This window comes from Chlorocebus sabaeus, chromosome 22, assembly GCF_047675955.1.
Source record: "Chlorocebus sabaeus isolate Y175 chromosome 22, mChlSab1.0.hap1, whole genome shotgun sequence".
Classification (NCBI taxonomy): domain Eukaryota; kingdom Metazoa; phylum Chordata; class Mammalia; order Primates; family Cercopithecidae; genus Chlorocebus; species Chlorocebus sabaeus.
Window position 1 is genome coordinate 10,148,861 of NC_132925.1, and position 20,363 is coordinate 10,169,223.

Below are 20,363 nucleotides of genomic sequence, written 5' to 3' on the forward strand. Positions count from 1 at the left end.
ATTAAGTGACATTCTAAGTTGGTTTCTATAATATAATATTTGAAATATCCTAGTACATTTTTAATTATATCCTATCAATTACATTAAGAGACTGGATTTTCCTTGAAGTCAAACATTTGAACTCTAAACATATTTTCTACATTATCTTTTGGGTCTAAATGCATTTTTTTGCATGTACACTTGCCAAGAACTTACCCACCATGTGTACTTTTGGTCATTTGGGAAAATAGGTTCTGGATTGGGAGATGCCGAAGAAACCCGGTGATATTTGGTCTTTGACTGTTTTCTTCCAATGTCCTTGTGGAATAGTTTCAAAAGAGAACACAGCACAGAGAACAAAGAATCTCAGGAAAGGAATCCTCTCTACAATTTGGGAAAGTTGTTCACAAAAACATGTGCTCAGGCATCCATAAGCCAAACAATTGCTTTTTAACACACAGTAATCATGGTCTATCTTCTTGATACTGACTTTCCCTTATGAAAACTCTCTTATGCTGGTCTAATTCAGCTTGGGTCAGGTTCAGTTTTGCAGTTAGGAGCTTGGACAACAACATAACAATAAATATTTACTAAAAAATTTAAATTTGGTAAGAAAATAGTAACTATGTTGCAAGATCAATTTGTGGTTCAAATGAGTTTGTACTTATTTAATAAATTTAATACAGTAATAAGAATGATTTTAATAAATATTAACTATTATTATTATATTTTGGGGGACAAGTACTAAAACTTTTGTATATATTATCTGATCAGATATGCACTAGAATGTATGATCCTGTTTAATAGATGTGAAAACTAAGGTAGAGGGAAGTTAAGAAAGTAATATATTGGTCACATAGCTGGTGTATAAAGGACCAGTAACGGTAAGATGGGAGTGATTGAGTTACTTTCTATTTGAACATAACTTAGTAGATGAAAAAGTAATCGGAAAACATCTATTTAAGCTTAACATTTTAATATTTAAAGCAAGCACAAGCCTTCTCCACTGGTATGTGATGATCTCTTTTTAATGATGTATGGAAAAGACATATATTCATTATTGTAACTGAGGAACTGGTTCAATTATCATTTATAGTGGTTTTTAAAACTCATAAACATAGTTAATATAATTTATAATTATCACCAGAATAATCAATTCAAAAAATATATAACATACTTATTTGACTGTAGTGACTAGTGTTATCATATACATTTTAGAACTGACTTGTTTAAAAATATATTTTAGTAGACATGGTATTGTGTGTCTAGTGTATTAGCTCATAAAAAATTAATATGTTTCTAACAGGTGATGTTTCTTTCCCATTTAAGTGTTTATTTTTCCATCAGATATATTTCTGCACATGGATAAATATCACAATCAATTAGTACAGCCTGAAATTTTAAAATAACGAGGAGTCTATAAATGATCTTATTGGCAAATATTTACTTTTTATTATTATACTAAGTATTTAAAAAAATTAATCTGTACTATTTTTGTTGTTTCCTCTGAAAGCATGCTTAATTTAATTATAATCAAGTCATGTGTCCTTTTTTTTTTTTAGTTCAGCTTAAGAAGAAATGTGTTTAAACCTATGTCTTACTCTTAGGCAAAAATAATTGCATACAATATATTTAATTCCCATTCTGCTTAAACATACTTTAATTTATCTTTTTAGATTTTCATAGAATACATTGCCAAAATAGATATATGGCAATGTCATATTGAAATCATTTATTTTTCTTCTTAATGGTTGTTCTTATTTATTTATTTTATGTGTGTAGGCAGAGAACAGTGATGTGTGAAGAGTTTGGTATTGTTGACATTGAAGGCAGAACAGCTCCAAGAAAGACATGAAGCAACAGAATAAAAAACAGCAATTTATATAGATCACATAAAATAAAAATCACTGTGAAATGAATTTTAGTATATATATTTTTTCTGATAAAAGCAACCCCAAGCTACAAAATGCAGGCTTGTTGTACTATGTCTAACATTATGAAACTCATTGTTTTATTTGCATATTTATTGAACGCCTTTTAGATATGACATATGCATATGTTCTGTCTTAGTCCATTTGGTTTGCTATAACAAAATACCACAATTTGGGTAGTTTATAAACAACAGAACTTTATTTCTCACAGTTCCGGATGCTGAGAATTCCGAGATCAAGGTGCAGGCAGATTCAATGTCTGATGAGGGCCTGCTTTTTGGTTCATAGATAGCGTATTCTCTGTGTGCTCCCGTGGTGAAAAGGGCGAAGCAATTCAACTCTCTGGGCAGCCCCCTGTTTGTTTTTTTTTTTTTTTTTTTTTTTTTTTTTTATGGATTCTTGCTCTGTCACCCAGGCTGGAGTGCAGTGGTGTGATCTCAGCTCACTGCAACCTCTGCCTCCTGAGTTCAAGAGATTGTCCTGCCTCAGCCTCCTGAGTAGCTGGGATTACAGGAGCATGCCACCATGCCTGGCTAATTTTTTTCATTTTAGGGCACTAATTCCATTAGTGAGGGAAGAACTCCCATGACCTAATCACCTTCCAAAATCTCCATCTCCTCATATCATCACACTGGTGATTAAGATTTCAACATATGAATTTTGGAGGGACATAAACATTTAGACCATAGCAGATTCATTATAAACTGATTTTTTCACAATGACTGTTTTGAGAAAAGCAGAGCAGGTACGTATTCTCATTTATAGACGGAGAAACTGAAACTCCACACTGGTCACGTGGAAACCAGAGTGAAATACTCTTTGAGATCTCTGAGCTTAAAAAGAGACGACTATTTTATGAAGGAAAATTAGACGCTACGTTATGTGCCCAGTGGATATCTTAGCTGACTTTTCCCAGCAGCAAATGGCCCCATGGTAATCCATGGCAATCCAAAAACTTATTTTATTTTCCCTTTGATCACCTAGATAGTCTTAAAAAACATTCTTTTCTTTCACTCTCCTCCTGTTGTCACACAGGGAATCTCCTCATGGAAAGTTCTCTCGCTTTATGAATGCCAGTGAGAAAGGAGGTGAAGCATTTTGTGAAGGGCCCTTAGTTCTAACAGCCACACTGCTCTGCTGGTTGAGAGTCCTTTCTGGAGTTGTTCAAATTCTTCAGAGCTACAAAATTTCCTCACTTGAAAGAGTCGAGGAAATACTAGCCTGCATTCCCCAGCAAAAAAGATCACCACAAGAAAGAGAACTATGCTAGAACCTACTTTTTCCGAAAATAGAAATACCATTTTCAGATACATTTTCCATTTAATTTTTGTTCTCAAGAACAGGGTATCTTTTCCAAGGACATATTTTATTTGTGCCCAGGACATTATTGATTATGTATAAATATAAATTAATAAAATTGATTGTGAAATAATTAGGATGTCTGTAAAGAATGATGAAAGGATGAGCAGATCTGATCACGAAAGGGGACAATCTTTCAAGGAGGGAAGCTGCAGTCCAATGCATGAAATTAGTGTGCAGAGTGGCCACACCTTCCTTCCGCACTCCTGGCAATCACACTGCACTCACTGAAACGTTTTGTAAACTGATTGTATCTCTCAGCTAAACAGCCTTGGAACACTAAAAACAAATCAAACGAAAACAAAGAAAATGGTGATTTTATAATTAGTATGACCCAAAACGCTGTGAATAGGAAACTTATATACTCTCACAGATACAAACATGTGGGGCCATTTGTTTTCCATTAATTTCATGGGAAAATAAAATTATGTTAAACCAAATATATTTTGAGAAGAAAGATTAAGTTTTGTGTTTGCTTGGATTTGCTTTAACCCATCATTGAAATTCTGTTGTATGATGTAGCCTTAATTTAAAACTCATAAAGTTTCTACACATACTATGTATAGTTAAAACCATGTGTAAATCACTGCACAGATACGAAGAACTGTGCATTTTCATGTTTTCTATCTCTTAGATAGTATTCTTAAGTGCTTTTGTCAGAAACAGTAATTGTACATAAAATTAGGAGATAATAGATGGCCCTTGAGTGAGTACGGTGATGCATTTCTCCCCAAGGACTTTGCTAATGCCATATACTGTCAAAGAACAGTTTATTTTTTTCCCACAAATTATGTATAACTGTTTCTAATGTTGTACCATAGCGCCCCTCTTTCTGAATAGTTATTCTTTTTAAATAGGGGAAAGTGGGCCCTTAAGTATATGGAAAAAAATTCTAATTTGATGTTAGAATCAAATTATAAAAAGCAGTAATTAAGTACATATCTGGATGAGTCATTTATACTTAATACTAATTTCTAAAATATTCAGATAGTACCAGTTTTATTCTAATTTAGTATTATGAAGGGGCAGTGATCCATTGCTCAGCACAGCAAATTGGCATTAAAAAAAAAAAATCTCTGTTTGCAATTTAGCATAAGAATTTAATAGTATTCATTCACTCAATTTGCTTAGCTCTTAGAACTGTGTCAAAGTGCTGTTGCAGCTATATTACAAGTGTAAGACACAACCTTTGTCTTCAAGAAAACTTACATCTTTGGGGGAAGATAAAACTTAAGCAAGTGAATTAATCCAGAGGGGTAAACTCCTGGATTAAATAATTTAAGGATAATTGACATAGAGAGACTGATCACCGTTATTTGGAATTTGCATGCACAGAGGGAAAGAAGTATGTCTTACAGGATGAAGAAGCATAAATAACAGGAGATTATTTAGCATGGATGGGCATTGGACTCTCCATCATGATAGAAGAAAAAAGAATACAGACTATGTGGAAAAATCAAATGCTATAAATGACCTCAACCAGCTCTTGTTCCCAAAATAGGAGTCATCTTAGCCATACTAAAAACTGACTTTCATAGTTAATTTTAAAGCTTTTCCAAGATTCTTTCAAAACTAGTTTAAGCAAGCTGTTTCATGGTTTATCAATCTTTTATTAATAATAACTGATTTTTCTGAGTACACACTTTACATACATTGAATGAAATTGCAATGTATTACATAGAGCCTGACACAGATTAAATACTCAACAAATTATTCTCTTATTTAATCCTCACCCATCAGACTGCCACCAGATTCTTTTTCCATCTAATCTCATGTTATGCAAATCTTTCTGTATTAATATTTTCCCTAATCTTTCAAATAGACACTTAGAAGGGTTCGCAGTTACCACATGGAGTAAATTAAAAGTCCTGAATGAGTCTTTTAAAAGGCTGAAAAAGGAAACCTGTATTTCTCTACATGGCAGCTTATACTTTCCAACTCTCTTTTTTTTCCCCCTCATAAAACTAACAGTTGGATAGTGCTTCCTTTGTGTCAGACATTCTTCTAAGCCATTTAAGAGTATTGATACATTTAGTCACTGACAATGCTGGGAAATAAGTATTCACATTCTAAAGATGAGAAGGCTAAATATAGAACTTGACCTATGTCACACAGATAGCAGTAAATGATTTAAGATTTGGTGTAAACAATTTGTAAATCCAGATTTTGCAAGCAGTGTCTTCCACTTGAAACATTTTCACTGAGTTTTCTGTTAATCGAAATTTGACTTTCGAAATGTGTTTATTTTAATATATAGTAACAATTGAATAATAATCACTTTCTTTGTATAAAATTGTCCTTGGAACTTAATTTTAAAATATTTTGAATAAAATGATTTAAATTTTAATTATTTACTACCATTATATTTATAACTGAAAACCGAATATAATAACTTAAGAAAGTACTTTTTATAAAAAAAATTTACATGGCCAGACACAGTGGCTCACACCTAGCACTTTGGGAGGCTGAGGCTGGTGGACCACCTGAGGTCAGGAGTTCAAGACCAGCCTGGTCAATATGGTGAAACCTTGTCTCCACTAAAAATACCAAAAGTAGCCTGGCATGGTGACGCAAGCCTGTAATCTCAGCTACTCAGGAGGCTGAGGCAGGAGAATTTCTTGAACCCAGGAGGTGGAGGTTGCAGTGAGCTGAGATCACGCCACTGCACTTCGGCCTGGGTGACAGAGCAAGATTCCATCTCAAAAAAAAAATTCTAACACTAGAATGAAGAGCTATTTGCATTTATATTTTTTACATACTGTTATCTATAAAGAAATTCTTTATATTAGAGTTTGTACTTTGTATTTTAGAACAGAAAACATGATAGACTAGACCCTTGATAAAAAAAAAAAAACCCAGCAATAATTTCAGAGATAGAATTACATAATTTAGGATTTCTCCATATTAAGATTTTAAATAAAACTAAATTAGTGTTATTTTTCACTCTTGTAAAGATTTAAAATTACTGACCTTAGGTATTATAATTTGACATAATTTTCTCTTTGGAATCCTTTACTAAGCATCAAATAACTCTAAATGAAAGTTGTTAAATTCAGAAAGTTTTATGTTTACAATATCTTTTGTGTCTTTTGCACTGTCAGGTAAAAGAGATTACTAATGTATTATCACATCTCCTGAAGTTTACTCCGATGTTAACAGGCTAATGCCAACAAATCATGGGCTAATGCTTGAGAATGAAAAATGATCTTTAACGATACATGATGAATTTATCTGAATAATAACACAGACACAGCTCTCTGTTAAGAAATTTCAGAAGGTTTTACTTTGTCTTTTTATTGCTGTGAAATAGGAGGTAGATGTGAGAGGAAATACGAGAAATTCCCGTTGAAATTTAGCCTTTAAATTGTGTATTCCTCCTGCATCATTCAGGTGATACTTATCCTCAATCCCAAACATTTGTTTTAGTTGCTAAGAATAAAACTTAAGGAGAGACTCTTAGTTCTAACAGTTATGGGGATAAAAAAAAAAAAGCATAGTCAAAAATATTACTTTTTAAAAAAATACACTTGCTTGTAGACATATAAAGTAACTTTTTTCATATCCATATTATCTTTAAAACCTTAAAATCCTATGAAAATATGCTGATTTACTTTGTCAATGAAATGAAAGGTAAAAGTTGAAGTATTTCCTTCACAGATTATAAGAATGAATAGGAGCAAACAAATATATGTTATAAATTAATTTCTTCAAAACTTATGTTCATCTATCTCTGAATGTATGTGAAACAAACTGACACAATAACGAACATGAGAAATTTAAATTGATCTACAACAAATTTTCACAGGTCAAATCGTTTTAATGTCAAAAAAAAAAAAAAAAAAAAAAAACAAGAAAGGGAAAATGGCCCACATATATAATCTGAGATTCTACTGTAAGAATGAAGATTATAGGCAAAAAATATTAAATAAATCAATGAAACCGTTCCCTAATAGTGACCTGTATGCTAAGACACTACCTCCATTCCATTCACTAGGTACCGATGTCATACAATTCATATTTCAGTTGCAGAGAGAGCTGTACCTGAATTGATCTACAGCATTAAGAATGAGCAGGAAATACCAGCAGCATCAGAACAGAGAGTCTTTGTTCAAGTCATCCCAATAGTAAGATTAAAAATGAGAAAAGAAAATTCAAGGATGTGTAAAGAGTGTTTATTAATTTATTTATGTTCGAGACAGGAACTCTGAGTACCTTAAGCCTCTTTTTCCTTATAAATTACCCAGTCTGCGGGTATGGCTTTATTAGTAGCATGACAACAGACTAATACAGAAGGTGTACAATTTAATTAAAAAATAATAACGGCCGGGCGCGGTGACTCACGCCTGTAATCCCAGCACTTTTGGAGACTGAGGCAGGAAGATCACGAGGTCAGGAGTTCAAGACCAGCCTGACCAATATGGTGAAACCGCATCTCTACTGAAAATACAAAAGTTAGCTGGGCGTGGTGGTGCACGTCTGTAGTCCCAGCTGCTCGGTATGCTGAGGAAAGAGAATCACTTGAACCCAGGAGGTGGAAGTTGCAGTGAGCCGAGATCACACCACTGCACTCCAGCCTGGGCTACAGAGCAAGGTCTTAATAACAACAACAACAATAATAATAATAACAGCTTTGAATATTTTACTAATATATTATAAATTTTAATAATATTATCAATTTTATTTATTATTATAATACTTATTTGTTATAATATAATATAATGGTTAATATTATTAATAATCATTAATATTAATTTATTGTTAATAATTATTAATATTAATTTATTATAAACTTCATTAATGTTAATTTATTATTGATAATTAATTATTGATATTAATTATTAACATAATTACAAATTTATCTTGATATTTAAATATTTTCAATGATTGAAAATTTTAAGAATAGAAAATAACATTAATGCAAACATATGATCCAATATCAGAAAACTACAGAACTTACTAAAAGACACTGAACGTGTGAATTGTTAAAGAATCATGCTAATTCTGGATAATACACTATATAAAACAAAATATATTTATAAGTTTATAAATCCCAATAAATAATCTGTTACATTTTGATTCTTCCAAAATTTTTCTGAACTTGATAGAGGGTGTCTTTTAGAAGTCCTTCAACTGATTTTTAAAACCATAATACTGGTGTAAGATTGGGCATACAAATCACTCAGATAGACTAGAATGTGCAGAAACATATAAAATATACAGACAATTATTTTAGAAACCTATAAGATATATAGACAAATATTTTATATATAAAATTGATAGACAATTTATTTTAAAAAATAAAATTATTGATGAAAGAAACTGTGTGGGGGACAACTGGCTGTAAAAACAAAAACAAAGTTGTATTTTAACACTTTAGCCTCAAGTCATAGACCAAAATACATTTTAGAAGGATTAAAGTATAACAAAAGGGTTAGATGACCATATAGATTTATATGCATATAATCTTATTGCAAAAGAGTTTTATTCCATGACCCTCAAGCCACGTGTCATAACATAATAATTTAATGGACTTGATTACATAAAGTTGTAAGACTAATCTATCTGAAAATACCAAAAATGAAAAATAGAGAACTTGTTAAAAAATGTGAATCTTTATGTAAAGAGAGCTGTTAAAACAAAATTTAAATAGAAAAATGGACAAATTGCATAGACAGGCATTTCAAAATTAATGAATTAAAATAGCAGAAAATGTTTAGACATTATTAAGTTAACCTGTAATTTGGATGTTACTTTTCCACATTAGAATGGCAAAATTTTTTAAAATTATATTTTGATATTAATACAATATGGAGAAAAGAATCCCTCAGGTACTGTTGATGGGGGAGGGGAGTGAATTTGCACAATTTTTCAGCAATGTACGTTGACAATATTTATCAAAAGCCTTTACAAAATATTTATACCATTGATCCAGAAATACTTTTTAGAATTCACCTTCAGCAAAAAAGACAGGTGCAGAGATATATGAACAAAAATGATTTCTAAGTTCTCTAAAAGAATGCCCATTTCTGAAAGATATTCAGCAAATATAATGTATATGATTTATGACTGTATATGAAAATTGAGCAAGAGGTGGATTTTTAAACTGATTCCAAAGTATATCGCAAGTAATATGAATAGTGTATTCAGAAATATGACAGGTTTATTTTTTCTTCATTTTTGGAGATTCATGGGCAATGATAGAAATGTACGGAAATACAAGAAATAGATATTAGAGAGCTAAAATCAACTGTCATAACTTTAATTTTAATGATTAATGTTTTTAAAGTAAAGCTTCCCTGCCTCCCTTGCAATAAGCATTTCAAAGGTGTATCATTAGGCTGGATGCAGTGGCTCACACCTGTAATCCCAGCACTTTGGCAGGCCAAGGTGGGTGGATTTCTTGAGGTCAGGAGTTCGAGACTAGCCTGACCAACATGGTGAAACCCTGTCTCTACTAAAAACAAATACAAAAATTAGCCGAGGCTAATTAGCTATGGTGGTGGGTACCTGTAATCCCAGCTACTTGGAAGGCTGAGGCAGTAGAATCACTTGTACCTGGGAGGTGGAGGTTGCAGTGAGCTGAGATCATGCCACTCACTGAACTCCAGCCTGGGCAAAATATAAAACAAAACAAAACATAGTGTGTATTGTTAATTGGGCTTTTTTTTTTTTTTTTTTTTCCGGAGATTTAGTGACAATTAGCTTTACTTACTTCTTTGACTCTCTTATCTTTGACTTTCATCTCCTGAGGTCACCCAGGAGGGGCTTACGTGTGTGAGGATTTTTTATTGGCTGAGCCTTCATTTAGTTGTCTAGGATACAAATCACTTTGTTTAATCAACTGTAAGAGAGACTGGAAAATGCCTAGTTCTAATAACTGAAAGCAAAGAAAATGTTTATCAGCTAGAAATCTCGGCCCCAATATACCGTTCTGATCACCAAATATTTTTTCACCTCGTTTCCTTTACACACACCACTACCACATCCCATCTAAAGAAACAAACGAAAGTTCCATCAAACCAAGGTATCCCACTCAAAGCTCAAGATCTTCAGATATGCACAATTCTCTTCATCATATCTGCTGAAAAGAAGACAAGTTATTAATGCTCCTCTCCATCCCATACACAATACACATGATAGAGGAGAAGCACTCCTTGATAACATTTACTCCCATTTGGAATTAAAGGAAGAATGGTATACACAGGGTAATCAGGGATCTGTAGCAATTATAAAAACATGCCAGGCTGGCATGACAAGGCCCCTCTCTCTTGGAAAGGATTCTTGTTCCCTGAAGAACCTGGATTCTCCTCTATTCATTCTTTTTTGCTTTCCCAAATTCTACCTTCTGTTGAGTTCAACCTAGTTAGTCATAGTCCATGATTCTATTTAAAGTAGGTGTTGGGGAGTATGTCCTCCATCAGGGATACACAGCTTTTATAGTCCACTTCTTGTATTTAGCAAGTTTAGGTGTCTAGAGGTTGTTTGAAGTTTCAAACAGTCAGACTATTTTTTCTTTCTGTCTAGACATATGATCCTTTGACACAGAGTTATGTTAAAAATACAGAAGAGTCACAATCTATTTGTCAGATTAATGTTCCTATAATCCAGCCCTGGTTTTTGAAGGCATTTTTGCCAAGCCTAATTTATTTCCTTACTTTCACTCTCTCTTAAATCCATCTGTAAATTATAAATAGCTATCCGGAGGCTATCTGCAACAATGAACCTGGGAGAGCAGGAAGTACACTCAATCTGATCTTTGTCACAGGGCTGAGTCTTAGTGGATTTTATTGCCCAGGTCTTCACTCCGTTTTATCCCTTATTATGTGATTTCTATGAATAGCTAATTTTCCAAATTTTTGAGTGCCCAAATGTCTGGGTATTGTTTTGGCCTTTTCATTTCTTCTTGAAAACTGGCCATCCTTTTCTGGGCTGACCTCTTGCCTATAAAATCCTATTGAAGGCAGAATATAAAAGTATATTATTAATTTGTCTCTTTCCAATCACTTCCTGTAGAATCACAAGCTCCACCGGCATTTAAATCTTGATGCTGAATATTAATCTTCCTCTTTCTATCAACAGCATTTAACAGAGTCCCAACCCCTGCTTTCCTGCCAAAATACATTCCTCCCTTTGATCAACTACAATGTTTTCTCCAATATCACTTCCTATCTGACTGCTCTCTCCTTTTCAGTCTGCAAAACTGGAAGTTCTTCCTCTTCCTGAATTTTAAATATGAAAGTTCCCAGTGGTCAGTTCTCAGACCTCTTCTTTTCTCCATCTAGACACCCATGGGTGAATTAGTCAATTTCCATAGCTTTAAATAATATTTATATAATGATAAATCTCAAATATCATTTTTGGCCTTAGGCTTTCTCATGACATTATTTTAACTAGATAACAATATACTTGTGTTAGTCACACCAAAGAAATATACAGGCATACACACACATATTTTCAGATGGAGGGGAGGAGGAAGGAACGGCCTATAACTACACAAAATTATATGTGTATATTTGCTTATCCAATCTTTTCCTTAAAATGTAAGCTCAATGGCAATAGTGAGTGATGTATCAAATGTTATATCCCCAGATACCTTGTATATTATAATATTTGTTCACAGGATGATTGGTGTAACACACATTAATGTATTATTTAATAAAAATTGTGTTAATTTTCAAAATAATTCATTCTAATGTTGTTATGTATTCTATGACTAAATAACACATGACCTGGAACAATATTTTCCTCTCTTTTCCAGATCCTAATGCTTTGGCTGGCCAGAATGGGCCTGACCATGCTCTCATAGGAGGAATAGTGGCTGTAGTTGTATTTGTCACGCTGTGTTCTATCTTTCTGCTTGGTCGATACCTGGCAAGGCATAAAGGTAGGTTATACTCAGTCAGAGTACTCAGCGTTGGCAAAATATTCTAGACTAACTTCATTATAAAATATGACATCAGTGCATATATGTTTCTGTACATGTTTGTAGAATAGGGAGATAGAAATGCTAAATTATTTCAGCGAATTCTTCATTATTTTACTTAAAGTTGAATTGGCTTAACAAAATAGTGTTTAGCCAATGGCTAGATATCATAGAGTAACCACTGGCTGAGAAAAATAGAAAAAAAGAGAAGAAAGTTTGTAATTTATGTGTAGAACTGAAATCCAACTATAACTATTTGGTTGATGTTTCTGTGTGTCAATTTGTGAACATCTGTGTAGCCATATTTAGTGAGGAAAATATATATTGTGCAATGGGCCAGGTACCACTTTATTAATATAACCTACTTTTAAAGAAGTTTACCAAAATAAACGGTGACAAGTTTAACATGACCATTTTTAAGATCTTAACAAAATGTAGTCCCAGCTACTCGGGAGGCGGAGGCAGGAGAATGGCGGGAACCTGGGAGGCGGAGCTTGCAGTGAGCCGAGATTGCGTCACTCACTCCAGCCTGGGCGACAGAGCGAGACTCCATCTCAAAACAAAACAAAACAAAATCTTAACAAAAGACCCTGATTGCTACAGCTATAAGGTTCACATTGATTTTATCTATCATTAAAGAAGTCAGAATTACTTATTACCCATTTCAGTTTGACCCTTGCCTGTAGTAAATTAAGCCGTAACTTCACCTGCAGGATACCTGAAAACTGAAAGGAAACAGTGCAACGTTAGAAGAGTCAATCGGGTAGCATATTAGGTCTCAAAAATCTGGCAAAAGTTTCTTCCTAGATAATGTAGCTTTAATGCTGGGTATTTTACCAGTCTCACAGAGCTAATATATTTTTCTTCCAATATATGCAGGAACGTATTTAACAAATGAAGCTAAAGGAGCTGAAGATGCACCAGATGCTGATACAGCCATTATCAATGCTGAAGGCAGCCAAGTCAATGCTGAAGAGAAAAAAGAGTATTTCATTTAAGATGCAGGCCAAGATTCTGAGTTTTACTACCAGGCTGACTGCTGGAGAAAACTGGCTATCATCTTTCAGAATTCATTTCTACCATCGTCTGCTACCCTTATTAACTCCCATACTGTACTGCTATCAGTAGCCAGTGTATACCAACAATCAGCTGTTGAAAGCATCATTCTTTAATTACTGTACCATCCATAATGCAGGACATTTCTTACTGCCTAAATTTCACACCATTGCTCTTTTAACATACAGTGCTTGAATATACAGCCTTAACAATGTTAATCATCTCCTTGGATCATGATACTGAGTGGTTTTTATACATTAAAAAATGTGTGCAGAGTTTTCTCCCCCCATTTCTTCCCCTTTAAGTCATAGACCTTATCAGTTTACCATTGGACAGCTTTCACAAGTAACAGGATTAGGGAAGGACCTAATGTACTTAAGATTAATTGAAGGTTAGAGGTTTACAATTACTGTTTTCTACATGTCTGTCTTCAAAGACAACATGTTTTGGAAACATATGTCCTAGAAAACATAAAATTAAAAAAACAACACTGTAGTGTAGTTTTTGGAATGTTGGAGATTATACTGGTAAAGCTGTATCGATTTGCTATTGAAATATAGTATTTGATACAGGAGCCATGTGTACGAATTGCAATCATGACATGGTATCTTCTATATAGATCTTACTATTAGGATATTGTAGCTTCATTTACCAATAAATTATTCCAAATGATTTACTGCTTTTGGAATCACAAAGATTTCATTCATTTCTCTAATTTGATTCTGTAATTTATTTGCTTCATAAAGATTCACCTGCCTAAACAATATTGAAGTATCCATAGGGCACAATTTTGAGACATTTTAGTATCTGTATATAGTGCATATAATAAATCCAATTAAACATTATTTGATACATATTTAACTTTTTTGGCTGTATGTAATTCAGTCATAAGTAAGCATTTTCTAACGTCCATTATATCCCTTTAGATATTACTTAAACCAATATTATAAGTAGATAACATGTATTAGTATTTTTGTCTGTATGTCCTAGCACTGTTCAACAACAAATTTTTCTAGTTCTTGTTAATTTTTATTTGTTATACAATGGAAGCACAATGTTATAAGGAAAGGTAATTTTAAGCTAACAACCAGTGCACAGCCTCAGGTTTTAAATTACAACCACAGTTGAATAATAACCTAAAAATAAATTTTAGTTTGCTAAAAATTTACAAATTTTCATTTTGCAGTTCCAGAGCTGCTTACCTATGTTGGTTTGCCAAAAAGAAGTGTTTAAGATATGTTTTCTGTATAAATGAACTAATTCTTTATATTAAATTCCTGTCTATGCATTTTGTGAGGTACAAACTGATGAAACAGTGAGTGATAGAGAATTTCTGCCATGCTTTTAACTCCAAAGTGAAAGTCTCTTTCTCTGGATTATTTTAAAATTTTGGTGTATTTAACCATTAAGAAATGCTGTATTCTTAAATATGACACAGTCAATCTAAAGTCTTATTATTTCTTCTAGTAAAATAAAATATTGTTAGATTAGTTCTCATTAAATTTATTATATGCTAAAGAATAAAACTCCAGTTAGATTTCAAAAAAAATCCAATTTACAAGCATTGCACCTTTAAGAAGAAAACAAATACGACAATATGGTAGCTATATTTGTGATGTCTGACGCATGATGGCCTATGGTTTTAAAAATAGTATTGTGGAATATATTTTTGGGGAATAAGAATGGTTGAGTGCAACATCATGTATTAATATCAAATGAAAGACAAGGGTGCTGTATCTTAGAGTATTTATCAGTAAAGTATAAATCTTTTAAGGAAAATGTTAGAATTTTCAAGTTTTTTTTGATTGTTGAAGCATTTATCTTGTTGATTTCTTATAAAAGAAAAAGGACGATGTCAGTCAAACAGCACTTTTTCAGAATATACAGAACATAAATAATATGATGTGGTTGAGTGTTAACATAATAAATCATATACAGTATGACATTTTAAGGAAATAAGTCTGCATTGATGTGATTGCATGCTTGTTTTTACAGTTCACTCCATACCATCTGTGGAAAAATGCAATAATATGTTAATATACTATGGTAGTTTGAGAGAATCAGGTAGGTGCTACTAGACACATTGAAACTAGACTAGGTTTATAAACTGTTCATATCTTTCAATGCATAATCTTTAGAAAGACTCCACAAAGCAAAATTCATCCTGTTAGTACAAAATGGAAAGGTTCTTATTACAGAAGTAAGTTGTACAAACTTCATCATCAATTACTATTTAAAGCCTAATTTCAGGATGCACTTACAAAATTGCTACTCTTCATCGATGCTGTATTTACATCCTTCTTCATTTCATCTATATTCTACTTGGCTCCAACAACTAAATTGTTGCCTAAATAACTCAGTCATTATTTATAGCACTGTAAAATTAGAAATTCAAAATTGGTTGCATTTCAAGATTTTTGACTCTTTTAACCCTTCGGAGTAATATAAAATCTCATTAGAACTCTTATAAATCCAGTTAGCTAAAACAACTAGATTACTATACTAGTTATAAACACTGGTATATTATAATTTGTGGGATCTAATCAAATGTTTACCTGTTAAATATAGATTTATTTAAATTAGATATGTTCTGAACTGGAGAAAATAATAGCAATGAAGTTATATTTTCATACCTTTAAAAATTATTTAATTTTCAACCAAACAAAAAATAAATTGTAAAAATTCTGCCCATTTCTATTCCAACAAGTCAGAAAATAATGACATAGTATTTCGAAATGAGAATGATGTCAATTGCATTGTCTGGAACGTGCACATTGTGTGCACGTAGAGTCAATTTCTGTCTCTTCTAAGTGAGCACAGTAGGTAGGGAACTCAATGGAAGCAATGTGCACACACACACACCCTTAGTAGAATATGGAGCATTATTCTTTACCAAAAGTAGCTATTCTCTGCCAGTGTACTGTTTACAGTGTAATTGGTTGTCCTCCATCAAAATCAAGTCCAAGCAGCATTTTTCTTTCTTTCTTTCTTTTTTTCTTCAATTTTTGCGTGTTCTAGATAGGATTATTATCAAAATTAGGAGGAAAAAGAAATGTTTGTGACAGAGCGCATGAGCAGAGTATTGATGGTGTGCATGTTCGTGTGTGTGTATATGTGTGTGTATAAGAGAGAAAGAAAAATAGAAGAGAGAAATTTCAACTTGTTTTCTTTTACCAGAGAATCCAAGAAGCAGTTTAAGGAACCTGATATTGGAGTTTAATCTAGAAACTGGATGATCTCATATTGATTCAAGATGCTTAATCTTTCTTTGAAACCCCACAATTAAAATAACAAATAGAGAAAGAAAACTAACTTTCCCAAATATGGCAAAGAAACTAACACCTCATTTATTTTTATTTCTTTGTAAAAATATAAATATCAATCAAAAGTACAAGCTCATTTGTAATTATGTACTCATGATTGTAACAGCATTGAGATTCCATATAGGCACATGTATAGCAGCTGTTTGACAGTGATGGCTCTTCCATGTAACATAGCAGTTATCGTGTAATTTAGTGCCACTTATTGCAAAGTGTTACCAAGGGGAACATTTCAAATACTTTTTGTTTTTCTTTGGACATCAAGATAATTTAGTGGACAACAAATATGAAATTTTACATTATGCTTTTTAATTGTGGAGAAAATGCAAAACCTCATGTTTTACCACAACTTTCCCATGATATTGCTAATTACTTAGAGTCGCTCAAATTGCCCAATATTATTTCCCTTTGCAAATGGTAATTTCTGATAAAACAATACAAAACAAAAAATAACCAGTAATCACAGCAGAATAAATGAAACACCTAATGAGAATTACTGTTGAGTAATGCTTTTTATTAAGTGGCACAAAGTACACACTAAAAACTATGCAAAATATAGGTAACTACAGTGTACGTACATGTAAGTATCTTGTACTTGCTGTGTATGGATGTTGGAAACCCATGTAATTATAATATGCATTTTGAATATTGGGAAAGAGGAAATCTTAGTGTAGATAATAGAATTTGTTTTGAAATATACACTGGCAATATTGAAATATACTCAGTGCAATATCTGCAGTTCTATTGCTGGATACTTAATGCAAAGGGATTTTAGAGAATTCTTCAACAAGATCCAAGAGGTTGCTAATCTTCACCTCTCACACACTAAAGCATTCATTGAAATACAACTAATTCAAGGACAAGTTAAGTTTTTCTTATTAATGTGACACAGTAACATTTTTATTTGGATTAGTTTTTAGTGTTATTGCAGAGAAAGAAATAACCTGAGTTTTAAATTTCGATTCATATCTCATTGAATTGGGAATTCTTCAGTTTTGTTTGAAATGTGTGCATGTTTTCATAGATTGTAGTACTTTTATTATAAGTACAAATGTAGTCAATGAAAGAACATAGGGTACTTTTAATAGTTAGTCACTGTATCTTAATGGGAATTTTTAAATATCTTTTTTTTTTCTATTCATTTTTTCCCTTTCTCTCTCTATTCTACCCCTGAACAAGCCCTTTGCACTCATACCCTTCCAAAGGCAATGGATTGAAAGTAGCAAGATAATAAAGAGAGTTAAAGGGGACAACATATAAGAATGGGTTCTAAAATCATCAGCATTTTTATGTATTGAGATTATAATACTGAATGCAATAGTTATTGGACATAGCTGGTAAGTTCTCTGCCATGCATACTTACAATAATCCTTCTACCTCTCACTTTTAACATGGGCTATGATACTTCAATATAAATAGAGGAAATAATTATTTACCAGATATCCCAGGAAGCATTCTTATGGAACTATTATAACAGTGCACTCCCCACCCCCTGGGAAATCTCAAAAGCCAAGTTCTTCAGTGTATTCTGTGGTGTATGAATCTGCATTTGTTTTTCCTTTTCTATCATTAGCTTTTCCTAAAGGCAAAATATTATAACTTTATAAGAATAGTCCTTCTCATGCCTATTTAATATTTCAATGTTAATATAATTGTATTGATTTTTAAAAATAATTAAAATGGCAACACTTTGCGATCCAAGCTGATATTTAATTTTTAAAATGTAACAATTTCTTATAAATTCATGGTGTGTTTTAAGTAAAAATCATGTATATGAATTATTTTACCAAGTAGTATTATCTGTATGAGACCAATTTAAGTATTTTAAAAATTTCTCCTTATTAATAAATAATCCTCATATAATGCACAGTATTGCCACAAATGCCCACTTCATTTTGTCTGCTTAGACATATTAAGAATTTTGCAATGATGTAAGTTAATTATCCTAACAGAAATGACAGACTCTTCTGTAGGAAAAAATAAAAACATGAATATCTCAAATTACAATGGTGAATCTCTAAAATATGCTTAAAGTAAGATGTTTCTATGTTATGTGGTTATGTTATCAATAACATTTGGTTGATCTACACATATTTTGTATGCATATATATATCAAGAAGTGATATATATATATACACACACACATATATATATATATCAAGAAATGTATGATTATTTTGGAGAGAATGGGCCCAAATGTGAAAGAGATGTAAAAAACAAAAACAAAAAAAGCAAAAAAAAAAAAAAAAAACCACTATTTTCCCCTACGAAACATACTGTATATTTCGAAAGAAGAAAAGTTAAAAGATATTTGAAGATTGCAGGGGCAAAACAAAAACCTACCAGGGCTCAGCACTTAAGCACTTTTCCACATCCAGGGTCAAAGCAGCAGTGACTACATGGACTTTTAAGTGCGGTGTGAAACGCAACATTACACTTACAAACAGTACTGTCAAACCTCAAATGCTTTATTTCTTCAGATGCTTTTTCGTGTACATGATACTAGTAGACACTTTTTTCTTTATATTTACTGATAGTGAAAATCATACGCAATAAAATATTGATGTTTGAAAGCAGTGGTCACCAATTGGTTAAAAAAAACTATGAAATGTAAACTGAATTGTTATATCTCTATCCTTTTTGCTTTTCTCTGTGTTTTTAATGTATTGAATAAATCTCATAAATAGAAAGAACAAAGATCTAGAAATTTTTCAAAGCTAGTACTCTTTCTCCTTATAAATGTATACAATTTTAATCTTTTTTCAAATTGATTTAACTGTACCTACTGTACTTATTGTAGATTCTATGATGCAGTCAAGTCATAACCCAAGGATTTATGAATTTGAGATTATTGACCTGTTTTCTTCATATTGCATTCACATCAATATTCGTGAATTTGTTGTTTAGCTTTTCATTCAACCAAAAAATACTCCCTCAAGAAAGCTCCATTTTTATCATAAACATTTCAACACAACCAACATTAGAACAAGTCTGCCATGCTAAAAATAATTTAAAGACTTATCTCTTAAAATGGTATCCAGAAACGCAGGTGTTCCCAGTGATGCAGCTTCAAAAATAAAATGTGCTATTTATGACATGAAATTCATAACTTTTGGAAGGGTATATTTATGACAGCATAAAAAATAAATTCTGTGCTATAAAGAAGATCCAACAAAATTAACCATATAAGCACAGAAAATGGAGAAACGTAGTTACTGAATCTACTCTTGTCATTAACATTTTCAAAAAACAAAATGCATATTGTAATATTAGGTACATGACACTTGCATGTTGATATGCCTATATACTTACAAAGTATTCAATGTGTACTTAGCGGCGTTTAAAATATGTCATGTACAACTCTTATAAACATTTTTACAGGGTTCCCATTTGCACTTCATTTTTCAGTATAGTCTTGTCAGAAAAAAAATTGTCCGATAAATATGGAAAAATAAAATTTGAATTTTAGTTATCTGTTGGACATTACTGAATTGTCTATTCATTTAGTACATTTCTTAACCTTGAAAACAGACATTGAAAGATGGAACTTTCTTTTTTCCAGGGACAGGTCATTAAAATGATGGTACAAAACATTCTTTACGCCAAAAACATTATTTTGAATACCTTTTATTCAACTACATACATTATCCATCCATTTTAGTTTTCCTCGATGACGCCCATTTTACTTGTAAATTTCTAAATGGAAGTTTTAAAAATTAAGCATCAGTAAAATATATGTTATCTGATTTGTACAACATTTAATCAATATTCCTTGGAATATATGAACCTTGTAAT

At 32.2% G+C, this 20,363-nt stretch overlaps 1 protein-coding gene across 4 annotated transcripts in view; it reads left to right on the plus strand.

Annotated features, from left to right (window-relative positions):
- Positions 1 to 20,040, plus strand: part of CADM2 (cell adhesion molecule 2) — a 1,085,741-nt gene extending 1,065,701 nt beyond the window's left edge. For 3 of the 4 annotated variants that reach the window (XM_007986176.3, XM_038002402.2, XM_038002403.2), the window contains 2 exons: positions 12,028 to 12,153; positions 13,072 to 20,040. In XM_007986176.3, the coding sequence (XP_007984367.1) occupies positions 12,028 to 12,153; positions 13,072 to 13,190 (245 nt within the window). In that variant the 3' untranslated portion in view covers positions 13,191 to 20,040. The remainder of the gene's footprint in view (positions 1 to 12,027; positions 12,154 to 13,071) is intronic. The other variant, XM_007986175.3, reaches the window with a different exon arrangement.
- The last annotated feature ends 323 nt before the right edge of the window (positions 20,041 to 20,363 follow it).